Source organism: Rhineura floridana, chromosome 2, assembly GCF_030035675.1.
Source record: "Rhineura floridana isolate rRhiFlo1 chromosome 2, rRhiFlo1.hap2, whole genome shotgun sequence".
In the NCBI taxonomy this organism is placed as follows: Eukaryota; Metazoa; Chordata; class Lepidosauria; order Squamata; family Rhineuridae; genus Rhineura; species Rhineura floridana.
This window is the reverse complement of record NC_084481.1, coordinates 59662605-59676229: the sequence shown is the minus strand read 5'-3', so window position 1 is coordinate 59676229 and position 13625 is coordinate 59662605. Positions and strand designations below refer to the sequence as shown.

The 13625-nt window shown below is 39.7% G+C and overlaps 1 protein-coding gene across 4 annotated transcripts in view; it reads left to right on the top strand.

Annotated features, from left to right (window-relative positions):
* RIF1 (replication timing regulatory factor 1) overlaps positions 1 to 13625 on the top strand; it is a 49424-nt gene continuing 35799 nt past the window's right edge. For 3 of the 4 annotated variants that reach the window (XM_061608803.1, XM_061608801.1, XM_061608800.1), the window contains exons 1-14: positions 1 to 294; positions 4082 to 4160; positions 6122 to 6218; positions 7035 to 7165; positions 7245 to 7339; positions 7909 to 8098; positions 8234 to 8326; positions 8420 to 8558; positions 9602 to 9753; positions 10348 to 10465; positions 11908 to 12078; positions 12209 to 12319; positions 12514 to 12576; positions 13268 to 13368. In XM_061608803.1, the coding sequence (XP_061464787.1) occupies positions 170 to 294; positions 4082 to 4160; positions 6122 to 6218; positions 7035 to 7165; positions 7245 to 7339; positions 7909 to 8098; positions 8234 to 8326; positions 8420 to 8558; positions 9602 to 9753; positions 10348 to 10465; positions 11908 to 12078; positions 12209 to 12319; positions 12514 to 12576; positions 13268 to 13368 (1665 nt within the window). In that variant the 5' untranslated portion in view covers positions 1 to 169. The remainder of the gene's footprint in view (positions 295 to 4081; positions 4161 to 6121; positions 6219 to 7034; positions 7166 to 7244; positions 7340 to 7908; positions 8099 to 8233; positions 8327 to 8419; positions 8559 to 9601; positions 9754 to 10347; positions 10466 to 11907; positions 12079 to 12208; positions 12320 to 12513; positions 12577 to 13267; positions 13369 to 13625) is intronic. The other variant, XM_061608802.1, reaches the window with a different exon arrangement.

Sequence of the window (13625 nt, the reverse complement as noted above, 5' to 3'; positions counted from 1 at the left end):
GCCCGCTGATTGGGCCGGAGCTTTCCCCGCGGCAGAGAGACCCGCGCTTCGCCATCTTAGCCCTGGAGAAAAGAAGCGGGCGGGCGAGCAAGCGCGGGAAGCCTGTTTTCGTGAGGTGGCGCGAAAGAGGCGACCGGGAGCTGGCGTCGCGGTCCTTCGGCGTCAAATCATGAGCGGCGCTGACTCCACGACAGGGCCCTGCCCGAGTTCGAGCCTCCGGCCCCTACTGGAAACCCTGGAGGACCCCGCCGCCGCGCCGGGAGTGCTGACCGACGCGCTGCTGACCCTTACCAAGTGAGTGCCAGCCCCTTGTTTGGCCTTATTTGGATAAGGCGAGACAAAACCGGCTGGGGGGGTGTTCATTTGGCGCCTGGGCTTGGCCCCAGAGTTTGTTTTCAGTGCCTCATCTGAGCGCCAGAGATGTGAAAGGCTTGTTAGGAAAGAGGGTGCCTCTGAGCACGTGTAGAATTCCGTCTACCTTGTATCATTGGGTAGGCGTTGGGCCACTTCTCCCGCTGATCCAGATAAGGCGGACTTGTCTTGCTTGAGAGTGGTGATATTGCCGCCTGTGTGCCTGCCTTTTTAACATGAAACAAAACTTTTGGGATCTGCATAACTGACAAAGCTTTATTTTACTTTTTGGAATATTGGGTCAGTTTTAATATCATTTTGGAATCCTAATGAAGGGTGCATTTTGAAGGAACACATTAATTATGCAATCGAATTCAACAGATGAGGCTTTTCCCGACTTGGTGATGGGGAAAGACTTCCCTGTTGAAGTTTTGCCTGCTACAGTGTTAAAGGTGTAGGAGCCTTCCCAAGGGGGGGGGCAAGTGGCTATCATAATACCCTTTTAGAAACTGCTGTAGGAAGTGTGTTTTTCCTCTCCTGAAGCATGAATATATGAGAGATGTGTATATGCACCAATGTATATCAGTATTCTGAGAATTATCGTTATTATTTTTGTGTTTTATATAGTGTGCATATATAGTTTTTTATATAGTGTAGTGTGTATAACTACAATCAAAATTAAAATGTGTTCCAGGTTTGTTATTTAATAACTGGTAGTCTGTGCAGAGTCTGCTCTATGCATGTTTACCTTGGGTACATAAGGAGTTGCCTTACATTGTGTCAGATCCTTGGTCCATCTTTGTGTACATTGGTAGTCTTCCAATGTTTTTCTGGCCTGGGACCATTTACAAACCAAATATGCATTTGAGGACCCTTTTCTTATCCCCCCCCCAATATATTGGTATTGTGGCAGTGCTGCTACTGTGACCCACCTTGGATCAGACTGTGACCTGGGTGGATCCTGGCCCACCATTTGAAGGTCAATGACCTATACTGTTTGGCAGCAGCTGTCTAGGATTTCAGATAGGCACCTGCCCTAGCTTCCCATAGAGATGCCTGGGATTGAATGTGGGACCTTTTGCATGCAAATTATGTGCTCTGTCACTAAGCTGCAGCCTTTCCCTTGAAAGTAATTCCCACTGACTTCAGTGTTTCATGTAAATATTCATAGCATTTCAAAATACTTAGATGTTTTGGAGTTTGGTAAGCAACATTGAATCATAGGCTTTCATATGTTTAGATGCATGAGAATCTGGTAAGCAGCATTTATTTATCAGTAATCTGGTAAATAGTGTATCCGTTTTTCAAGTAAATTCAGTGTTTGTTATGGTTTTTAAAAATGCAAGATTTCTTCATATCAACAAATGGAGCCCTAATGCAGATCATAGAATCATAGAATAGTAGAGTTGGAAGGGGCCTATAAAGGCCATGGAATCCAACCCCCTGCTCAATCCGGAATCCAAATCAAAGCATTCCCGACAGATGGCTGTCCAGCTGCCTCTTGAATGCCTCCAGTGTCGGAGAGCCCACTACCTCTCTAGGTCATTGGTTCCATTGTCGTATGGCTCTAACATTTAGGAATTTTTTCCTGATGTCCAGTCGAAATGTGGCTTCCTGCAACTTGAGCCCATTATTCCGTGTCCTACTCTCTGGGACGATTGAGAAGAGATCCTGGCCCTCCTCTATGTGACAACTTTTCATGTACTTGGAGAGTGCTATCATATCTCCCCTCAGTCTTCTCTTCTCCAGGCTAAACACACTCAGTTCTTTAAGTCTCTCCTCATAGGGCTTTGTTTCCAGTCCCCTGATCATCTTTGTTGCCCTCCTCTGAACCCGTTCCAGTTTGTCTGCATCCTTCTTGAAGTGCAGAGACCAGAACCGGACGCAGTATTCAAGATGAGACCTAACCAGTGCTGAATAGAGAGGAACTAGTACTTCATGCGATTTGGAAACTATACTTCTGTTAATGCAGCCTAATATAGCATTTGCCTTTTTTGCAGCCACATCACACTGTTGGCTCATATTGAGCTTGTGATCAACGACAATTCCAAGATCCTTCTCACATGTCGTACTGCTGAGCCAAGTATCCCCCATCTTATAACTGTGCATTTGTTTCTTTTTCCTAAGTGTAGAACTTTGCATTTATCCCTGTTGAATGTCATTCTGTTGAACCTGGGTGTTGGTAGCTGGCTTAGTCATACATCAATTTTAAAATAAGCTCAGCATGTCATGCAATCTGTCTTAAATAAGTAGGAAGTGGAGTCTTCAAGATAAACCAGACTGTCTGTGTGTGCATAGTTTGGGTGCTAAGGGGTAATGACTGAAGAACAGAGGAACAGTAACATGAATTTAAATATCTTCCCTTACAAAGCTCACTTTACTGTTCGCTTTGGTAAATCGTAGCCTGTCTTGTGTGTCAAACCCTTTCAGCTTCTGCACCCTCAAGTCAGAATTACTAATAATATGAACTGCAATTCCTTTTCTCATTGCATTGGCTGTTAATATATTGGCTTGCACCTAAAGTTTCCTTCTGTTGAGAGAACAGAGTTTATGGGATGGGTCTTTCCCAACTCCCCTTGCACCTCCTTGAAAGTCTATTCCTGGGGTGAAGGGATCGCTGGGAATGCTGTATGATATGGTGTGTATGGGGGCTGCTGTTGGAGGGTGGAAATGGCCTAAATCCCCAGCCTATGCGAATCAAGCCATTATGTTTATTTCAGTGAACCCTAATAACATATTGACATTCAATGTGTTTAGGATTTGTGCCTTAGGTACAAGTGGTTGTATCCTAATCTTAAGTGTGTTGATTCTGTTGCGATTGGCCTTTATTTGCCTCTCATGTTCCTAAGATTGTATTTGCAGCTGCATTTTTCTGAGAATACTATTAGTACCAGATTCCAGGTTGAGTTGCTGAGGACAAGACCTTTTTCTACTGTTTTTGAAAACGGCTGAGAGATCTGTTGATGACATTAAGTAGATCAGTTGATTTCAGTTGGCAGGGTAGAAGCCTCCTTGCCACTAGACCTATTCCAAACACGCTTGCTTCCAGGCAAGTTAACTTCAGATCAGTTTTAACGAGCAGGACATTCAACACATTTGTTGGTGGGTAGACTTATTTTTCTTGTTCTTACAATAATGACAATTTGTTAACAATGTGTTCAAACCCTTTTTATTTCAAAATTATGCTTATAAGTATACTTCTGAATTTTGTTTTTGAATGTTTGATCGCATACAAACCATAACAAACCAAGTAAAATTTGTTGTATTAACATTGTAACTTATTGTTCTCACTTCTGTATTGTTTCTTCGTCCTTGAGAACTGAGCCAGCCTCCAGCCCTTCATCTGCTTGGCCTTTCCTTGGGTTCTGTTTCTTTGTATGATATGATGTTAGTGTGTGGAGGGATGCTAGGAGAGCTTTGAGAACTGGCTATTAATATTGGGAGGAGGGAGAGAGAGACACACACAAACTGCTTTATCAATGCCTTCTTTATGAATTCTAGGTGTTTGCAGCATTATGGAGCCAAAATAATGGTAATAGCCAGCACCTTTTGTGTTTGGACACTTGCCCAGTATGTTTTACTCTCTGCAACAGTCTCTTCCTTTTGGTAATGGCTTATACAGAACATTTGCTAAACTTTTTTAAATAGTGAAGTATTTGCCTAATACTGTGCTTGGTTGTTTATATTTGGTTGGTAATGGAAAACCTGTTGGTATTTTTCTATGTTTAAGTCGCCTGACTGGTGAAGAAGGAAAAGAATTTGCAGCTGAGGTTGGGAAACACTTTCCTCAGCTCTACAAGATATTTAAGGTAAGTATTTAAACTTGTATGGTCATCTTTTGCTGATCTGTTTTAGTATGTATTCCATGCCACAGGTGGTATAAAGACTTCTGAGCCTTTGCCTCCCTTACCCCCCTGCTACCACCGTTCTCTCCCACCACCAGACCACCATTGCCCTGATTCTTGGTAGTTGCTACCTCCATAGCCTGAAAAACTACTATTTTTCCTTATAATACTAGTCTTGTCATAGACATGTTATTTTTACACTTTGTGTGTAATATATAGAAATGAACTGGCTGAGACTAGCAGTTGGCAGGTATAGCATGTTGGCTGCCCAGGCAAAACCTCTACAGCAGTAGGTGAGGGAAAGGCCTTCTAGAGATGTGAAGGCCTGGAAAAATTTGGAAAAAAATAGCGTTCCCCTGCCCCTCAGAAAAATTGGAAAAAGGAGGAAAAAACAGTTTCCCCAAAAAAACCTTTCCAGTTGTTTTCTGGGCCTTGACATCTCTAGGCTTGCTTTCTGACTGGCTTGAATAACACTGCTCCATGGCTAAACCTACATGCCAAACTTGTATTCATTCTGATCTTACTTCTTTTGTATTTAAGCAAAGCTAAGGGATCCATTCTGGTAAATTCCCTCGAATTTTGTCTGTAAGTCTTCATCAGGAGCAGTATACATCTGTCAGCTGCTTCTGATACTCTGTATTGGTGTGTGTGAGAGAGAGGGGGGGGAATGGGGGGAAAAAGCTTTTGTTGTAGTATTATGAAATTGATGCTAAGAGAAAAATGGTAAGATTTCGGGATCCTGCCTGAATGCTGAGATCCATTTTGGGGACCCTGCTCATATGCCAGCCAGTAGCATCTATTAGGACCACATCCATACCATACATTTAAGGCACGTTGCTTTCTCCAAAGGATCCTGGCAACTGTAGTTTACCCCTCACAGGGCTACAATTGCAAGCATCCTTAACAAACTACAGCTCCCAGGATACTTTGGGGGGAGCCATGTGCTTTAAATGTATGGTATGAATGTGACCTAGGTTGGCAGGCACAAGAAATAGGGTTTTCTCGGCGGCAGGCTCATGATTATGGAACTCCTTTCCATATGGAGGCATGACTCCCATAGTGCAGATCTTCAAAGAGCCTTAAAAACCTATCTGTTATGGGTTGTCTTTCACTAATCGGTGTTCTTTTATGCTGCTGATTTTCAAGACTCAGAACTGTCTTACTGTGCACTTAAAGAAATGTTTGTCTATGATTGGGGTCTATGTCTTTAAGCTGCCATCCTAATAATAATGTATTATGATGCAATGATTTTAATGTAATGAAATTTACCTAATTTATGAGAGCCAGTGTGGTATAGTGGTTAGAGTGTTGGACTATGACCTGGGAGACTAGGTGAATCCCCACACAGCCATGAAGCTCACTGGGTGACCTTGAGCCAGTCACCGCCTCTCACCCTCAGAGGGAGGCAATGGTAAACCCCCTCTGAATACCACTTACCATGAAAAACCTATTCATAGGGTCACCATAAGTTGGGATCGACTTGAAGGCAGTCCATTTCCATTTTTTCACCTTATTTATACCATACCTTACAAGGTGGAAAAATAATCTTAATAAATAAAAATGAGATCCACTATACATGTCCAAGTCTATGCATGCACATTTGTAAATGGGCTTAAAGTAATGTCTGAATTTATTTTGTATTAAAATAATTAATGCTCCAGTTTTCAAAGTGGAAGGAAAACTGTTGGAGTCTGATGTAGTTGGACTTTTGTGCAAATTGGAGAAGTGATTTGGAATTAAACTAGCTTTTGTATTTGTAGCACGTAATACTTTTTTTCAAAAGCAACCAAGAACAATAGGGTGGTCTTCTTTTATTGATTAGAGCATACCATCAGTTTTAAATTCTGAACAATTGCAGTAATTTAAGTTGTCGGTAGGTAAGGTCTTTTCACTTGAGGTAAAACTTTTTTCCCTTCTTTTTGTAGACATACATTCCTACTGAAAACTCTGAATTGAGCAGCGCGTCCTTACAAGCCTTAGGATTCTGTGTGTTTAACTCAAAGATTGCATCTTTACTATGTGGTAAACAACTTTTAAAAGCAACATGTAATAATCAAAATCTGCTTTTTTACAGGCAAACTAACAGCAGCACTCTTACTTCATTATAACTAAACGTAGATAATTTATCCTTAACATATCTATTAAATAAAATACATCTGGTATTGTACTGCAACACTATTCATATTAGATTATTTAGCTCTCTGGCCTAATGTCAGAACGTGCGTGTGTGTGTAGCAGTACTCCCGAATTGCTAGAAGATTCAGTGGGTGTTACTGTGGCACAGCTCTTTGAGGTTTGAGCCTGGCAAAGAGATGGCTTTCTCCTGGTTTTACAACATTTTTGTCCCCTGCTCTGCTCTGGGATTGCTAATATGACATTTTTGCAGTGTAATAAAACATGAAGCATGAAAAAGGTACTAGGTGTAAACAGATTCATTGCCATTGTAGGATGAATGTAGTGGGAGGAACTAATCCAATCTTTTTAAAATCATATTTGTATTGGTTTTATCATATAAACATATAAAAACATAATGAGAAACAAGCTGCATAATCATGGAGGGTTATCACCATATCAGTCTTTTCAGTCCAGTTTAGGGTTTGTCCATACACCTTTCTGTCAAATTGCAGTTTTCCAGAAATTACCATGGGTTGGAGGTGAGTTGCCTTGATGATGAAGCATATTCAATAAACTTGGACCAAACATTTTGAAATTTGTCCTCTGTTAATCCAGTCTTCACCCATTCTGAGGACGCTGCTGCTTTTGTGATGTTAAGTAAGACAGACATGCAGGGTGATAATATTCAGAGTAACACATTCTAATATTTTTTATTTCTTACAGAATCAGAAATACAGGAGCTGCTTTCAATAGTGAACAGTGTTGCTATAAAGGCTGTGGACAAAAACACTCGCACTAGAGCACTTTGGGTGATCTCTAAGCAGGCCTTTCCTTCTAATACTGTTGGGAAGCTGGTGAGTGTTTTCTGTCCATCTCCTGTAGATAATATCTGTTGCAATATCTTTAGTTACCCATGTCTCATTTGTTTTTCAGGTACCCGGAATTATTGCTATGTTAGAAACAGTACTTAATAAAGGAGATTTGCATTCCATGGTGATTGAATATGAAGCACTAAATGTTATAATACGGTATGTATCTGCTGTTAAAATGTTGAGCAAATCTGTTGGAAGTGGGAAAGAAGAAACACTTCAGTAACATTTTGATCTGATTGCACTCCCAACCATACTTGTGATTTTGCCAATAAGAGTTCTGACAATGTATCTTTAAAAGAAACAGGTTGTATGGTTTAAAAAGTGCTTGCACTTTTCTAATTTAGCTGATGACCATGTATTGGCTCATTAGGTCTCTAGTATCATGTCAGTGTTGTAGATGTACATACTATTACCTGTACTGGTGCAAAGTTGCAGATGTTGGTATTTCTTTATCATAATGGGGAGCAAACGATATATCAGTTTTCCAACTAGTTCCAGGCAACCCTTTCCATGTTGACTATCTTATCTTACCATGATTTATCTTAACCTTGAGGAACTTCCAGTAAGCTTTTGAGGCACAGCAGGGTTACTCATAATATAATTAGAAAGCCACTGATGTAGAAAACCAATCTGTGTTAACTACACACATGCAAAATATTTTTGACAAACCTTGGTGACTAGTATGGCTATAATCGTAGTACTGGTATTTATGTTTCTGAACTTAGGCTCATAGAACAGGCTCCATCCCACATGGAGGAACAAGCTGTGAGGTGGGCCAAGCTGATAATTCCTTTGGTTGTCCACTCTGCTCATAAAGTGCAGTTAAGAGGTGCTACTGCATTGGAGATGGGAATGCCACTTTTACTTCAGAAGCAGCAGGAAGTGGCAGCAGTCACTGAAGAACTCATGACTATGGTAAGGAAGGCAGACACGTTTTTTTAACAACAACAAAAACATTTTTTTTGGTGTGCGCAAAACTCCAGATACACTTGGAGGCCTTTCTTGTCTTGTAAGTTATCTTTATAAATGTTGTTGTTTATACTGTTACAGAAAATAATCCCAGAACTACAAAAGCTATTTTCATCGAAAAATGAGACGTATGTTTTGAAACTGTGGCCTCTGTTTGTAAAGCTGCTTGGCAAAGTAAGTTGGACAGCAGTTCCTTTTATTTCACCTAATACAGGCACTGCTCATGTGGATGAGTTAACTGTATAAAAATGTATTTTACTCTTCCAGGTGCTACATCGCAGTGGAAGTTTCATAAATTCATTGCTGCAGTTAGAAGAACTTGGATTTCGTAGTGGGTCACCAGTGGTAAAGAAAATAGCTTTCATTGCATGGAAGAGTCTGATTGATAACTTCGCTCTAAATCCAGGTACACTAACATATTAAGCAATTTTGACTTCTTTTATTATCCTGTTGATGCAGAAGGAAAAGAATCCACTTCCTGTTTGGAAGCAAGTTTCATTGATTGCACTAGAATTAATCCTAATTATACGCTTAGGATCTCTGCTTAAACTTAGTAGTATCTTATGTACACAAGTGAAAACAGCAAGGGGATGTGTGAAATGCTGCACTCAAGGCACCTAACATGGCAAAGGTTAATCTCTATGCATGTGAGAGTGATTTCTGGCCCTTTTGTATATATCATACGTATCTTATTGCATCACTAACAAACACAATGAGTGGCATGCCACCGCCAAGTCAACTTGTGCCTTTTAGTGGAAAGTGACCAAAAGTTTCCCTCACGTGCATAGAGAAAAACAGAAGTTAAGCAGCTACGCAAATGCATGTAAAGCTTATTAGGAATGTTCGAAATGTGAAGCAGTGGCCACATTTCCACTTCCTTAGTTATAAAATCTATGATAAGCTCTTTTAGGTGTTTCTGTATCTGCACCCTATCTCAGTTACAGGGATATTGGGGCTGTGCATGCTTAACTCAGCTGTTGCGCCCTGTGCCAGCCCCACACCAATGCTATTGACAGGGAAAGGTTTGAAGGGAAGAATCCTGCCAAATGCACATAGGCTGTCCCCAAGAGCTGGAACCCTAATTAATAATTTATTATTTAGTTTAAAAATGTGTTGGCAAATATCTGTTCTTCGTATGCATTTTTAATGAGAGGAACTAGAAATGACTAGAAGTAAAGATATTAAAATCCTCAAATACTTCTGAGGATGCTTAAGTAATTTGTGAGAGGTTGGATGAATTCAAACCACTGCATTTGGATCTCTAATCTGCACAAATATAAGCAAACTATTGTGATTTTGAAAAACCCACTCAAAGTTAGCTGTATAAATTGCTTGACCACAATCCCTCTTTTGTGTCTGAACTATACTAGTCTATTTAGATCAGAAAGAATGAAATTATGTTGGTTATAGATAACATGTAGCAAAACAAGTTTCAATCTTTTTCCCAAGAGATCTTGTGCAGTGCAAAGAGGCTGAAATTGCTAATGCAGCCATTGAGTTCCATTCATGTGAGAACAGAAGCGCTGGCGCTGACAAAGCTAGAGGTCTGGTGGTATTTACTGATGAGGTTGGGACCTCACCTCCCAGCCCACTTTGAACAGGTAATCTAATCTTGTATGTTAAACTATCTTATCTATCATCTATCAACCATCATCTACCTTCCATCTACCAACCATCTACCTTCCATCTACCAACCATCTACCTTCCATCTACCAACCATCTACCTTCCATCTACCAACCATCTACCTTCCATCTATCTATCTTCTTTCTATCTATCTATCTATCTTCTATCTATCTTATCTATCTAACCTAGTTTTCTGAAAAGTTTATTTTAGTTTCATTGAAGTTGATGGTAAAAATTTAATGTTGACTATAGCATAGCTGAACTGGTTTATGGGTGGCATTTAATAGCTGTGCCCAAGTGCATCACTGTTGCCTCTTATTGCAAAGCTATGGAACCTCAAGAATACTTGCTATGATCAGGAAACTCCAAACGCAGGCAAAGTCTATTAAAACCCTATTTTCATCCTGGTGGTATTGGATTTTGCATGTATTATTAGCCCAGTGCTTGATACAAACTTCATTTAGTAGATAACTACATAGAATTCTATTGTTGGATCAGGCAATTAAGCCCAAATCTGTTAAGTTACTTCTGTTTGTGCCTTATGCTGTCATGACGATTTTAATTTTTTTAGGTTTGTGTACCATTAATTCAGAGCACGTTAAGCTTGGATGCCTTTCTATTACAAGGAAATTCATCCCGGTTATCTGCTAACCAAAGTTTAGTAACATCAGGTTCTGCACACAAATCAGGTAGGAAGCAAGCCTCTTCTAACTATGATTCAGATGCAGCAAATCTGAAATGTAAAAATTAGCAAGTGTGAGAGAAGGCATTAATAGTTAATGTGAAGATGAAATATAATTGCCCCTGTTTATGCCTTGAACTTCTTGAAGGTTGGGATATTAGTGTGGCAACGTTCAAAGCAAGTGTACATGTATATTAAAATGCTGTGCTTTAGATAATCCACGTGTCTCTTTGCTGGACTTAACACAAACAGAAAAAGACAGATCCTTGCCCCAAGAAGTCTGAAAACTAAAATAGTAGTTAAAAGTCTGGATTTTGGTAAGAAGTATTTTATTGTACATTTTTGAATAAATGAAGTATATCTCTCCCTTCTGGTGCCTACACACTGCTCAGGGCTACTAAAAACAGTTAAAAACTACTACTAATAAAATACAATAAATGCAAATACATACACATGAAGACATGTGTAGAAGATAAAACGGCATTGGACAAAAAAACAGGGTTTTTCTCTTATGGTGTTTCACCATATGGCAAAAAGCCATATGAAAAAGTTCTATAATTTAGATGCAATCACAGAGAAGGCCCTTTCTTCAGCTAAACCTCCTCTTTAGTTAGGTCATAGTGAAGGGGCTTTCTGTCAGATCTTAGGCTCTGGGCAAGCTGGTGTAGAAGGAGATAGTTTCTGTCTCCTGGACATTTCCTGGACCTAAACTGGATTGAAATGGATCTAGATAATCTATTTCATCCAAGAACCCCTGCAGCTGAAATGTCATCACATACTCAAGTACCTTGCCCAATAATGGCAAATTGGGGATGGATCAGTGGAAAGTAGGCATTTTTTAAAATTAATAAAGGTTTCACAACAGCTACCTTTAGTCAAGGTGGCATTACTCCTTCCTCCAAAGTGGGCAATAGCATTTCCCACACTCTCTACCTGCTTGACCACATTTCCCCTTGCTGCCTTAATCAGCCAGGAAGGGCATGTGCACATGCTTGATCTCACGTTACCAAGGTTCTTGCCCATATTATTAGGCTGTACAAATTGAAACTTAATTAAAACAGGGCAAGCAGGTGCCAAGGGTGCATCATTAGGATAAGTGGTAGTCGTTGAATCGATTGTTTGTATTTAAATACTTATCTCCAGTGCATTAAACAAGAGGATTCTGTGGGAGAAGTCCTAAGCAATACACACTGAAATCGGTACAACTCCTCATAAATAAAATGTTCAGGCTGAGCGCAACCCTTTGAGATTAACATCATAGTCTAGAGTTTATTTTTGAAATAGAAGTCATAGCTAAGTCCTCCAATTGATCTCCCTCATCTTCCTTTGTTTAGGTATCATTTTTGTGTGCTTGCATTCAAATATATATACGTATACATATATTTATGTATATATGTGTTTATTTATTTCTCTGGTTATCCAGTGTAATGTTCCTTCTTTTTTATTTAGGTGCTTTCCCTTTTGGAACCTCTGCAAGTCAAAGAATGAGCTTGAATTCTAGTATAGGAGTTGCAGCCATTCCATCCATTCAACTTCTAGGAATTGAAATGCTTCTTCACTTTTTCATGGGGCCAGAAGTTTTGACATTTGCCAAGGAAAACAATGTTGTACTTACTTTAGGTAATGTTTTACTTAAGTTAAAAGTTAAAATTCCACAATATAAGGTTATGCTGTCAGGTTTTTTTTAGGCTACTGGCTATGCTGACAGATGATAAGAGTTATAAAACTTGTGCTTTGTATTTCCACCTAGAACCTCTTCAGTACTCAGTAGTCACCAGTCCTTCCTTCTTCTGTAAGCATACCAGTACATTCATAAATGCAGTTCAGGATGGCTTCATTGCAATTGGAAAAGATGCTTCTGGTAAGAATATTTTTTTCCACGCTGAAAGGATTGCTTCATATTGTGCAACTTGTAAAAAGGATTCTTGTAAAAGTGCAGCAGCAGTCAAAACCAGTTTAGCTCTTCCTTTGGTTGCAAATACATGTATGGTGCTTAAGATCTATCTGATTATTTATTTCAACTGATTTGTCCTTAATTTATTCTTTGTCTGGCAGATATTATTCTAAATGCTATATGGAAGGAAATGATTGGTTTTGTGAGAACTGCAATTGAATCAGGTAATTGATGATATTTTTGTTCTGGTGTAAGTTATAATTAAGGGTTTACTTACTTACTGGACTGCCTTCAAGTCGATTCCGACTTATGGCGACCCTATGAATAGGGTTTTCATGAGGCTGAGGCAGTGACTGGCCCAAGGTCACCCAGTGAGCTTCATGGCTATGTGGGGATTCAAACCCTGGTCTCCCAGGTTGTAGTCCAACACCTTAACCACTACGCCACACTGGCTTATAGGAGATAAATAATCTCCCTTAGTGTGGGACAAGTAAGTACTTCATCTAGGTAAATGGTTCCTAGGCCTGAAGAACTAGGTTTTAACCATCAGATTGCAGTACCAGTTCCTGAAGACTCTCTTAAGCTGAATAACAAATTCTGAAGTTGCTGCCCTGAATTCCTTCTGGGAGGAAGGGTGGGATATAAATTTAATCAATCAATCAAGTTGGCCAGTACTGAATATGTTCTTCAGTTCGGCTTGGGGGTGTATCTAAACTTATTGGCAGAACATTTAACATGAATGTAGTGGATACCAAGCTACTATTTGTGAACAACCACAGGTGATTTGCCTGAAAACAGAACCTCTGTTTAAGATTTGTAGCAGGAGCATTAAAGCAGTTTTCTCATGTAAGGCAGGCAATATTTTCAAACTGACTAGGAGTGTTAAAGGTTTAATTTTGCATCTCTCATTTCTAGGCAGCAAGAGAGAACGGCAGAGTTCAGATATACTCACTATGTTACTGCAGGCCTTAAAAAACATTATCATGTCAAATGAACTGACTGTGTTAAAGTCAATGGTAAGTTGTTTAAAAGCTATACAGATAAACTGTATAAACTATGATAAGAGGCAATGTGTCTACATAATTTGAACCCTGAATTTGGTCCCATTGAATATCTGTTTGGGTTCACATTTGCTCAGAAGTTGGTGAGTAGTACTTGCTCCCAACATTGCAATTTGTGAAGCTGTGTGATATACAGCACATCCTGCTTAGTTTGCACATGATTGTCAAGCTAAGTACTATGTTGTCAGAATTGCTTGTCCTATCCTGTAGAA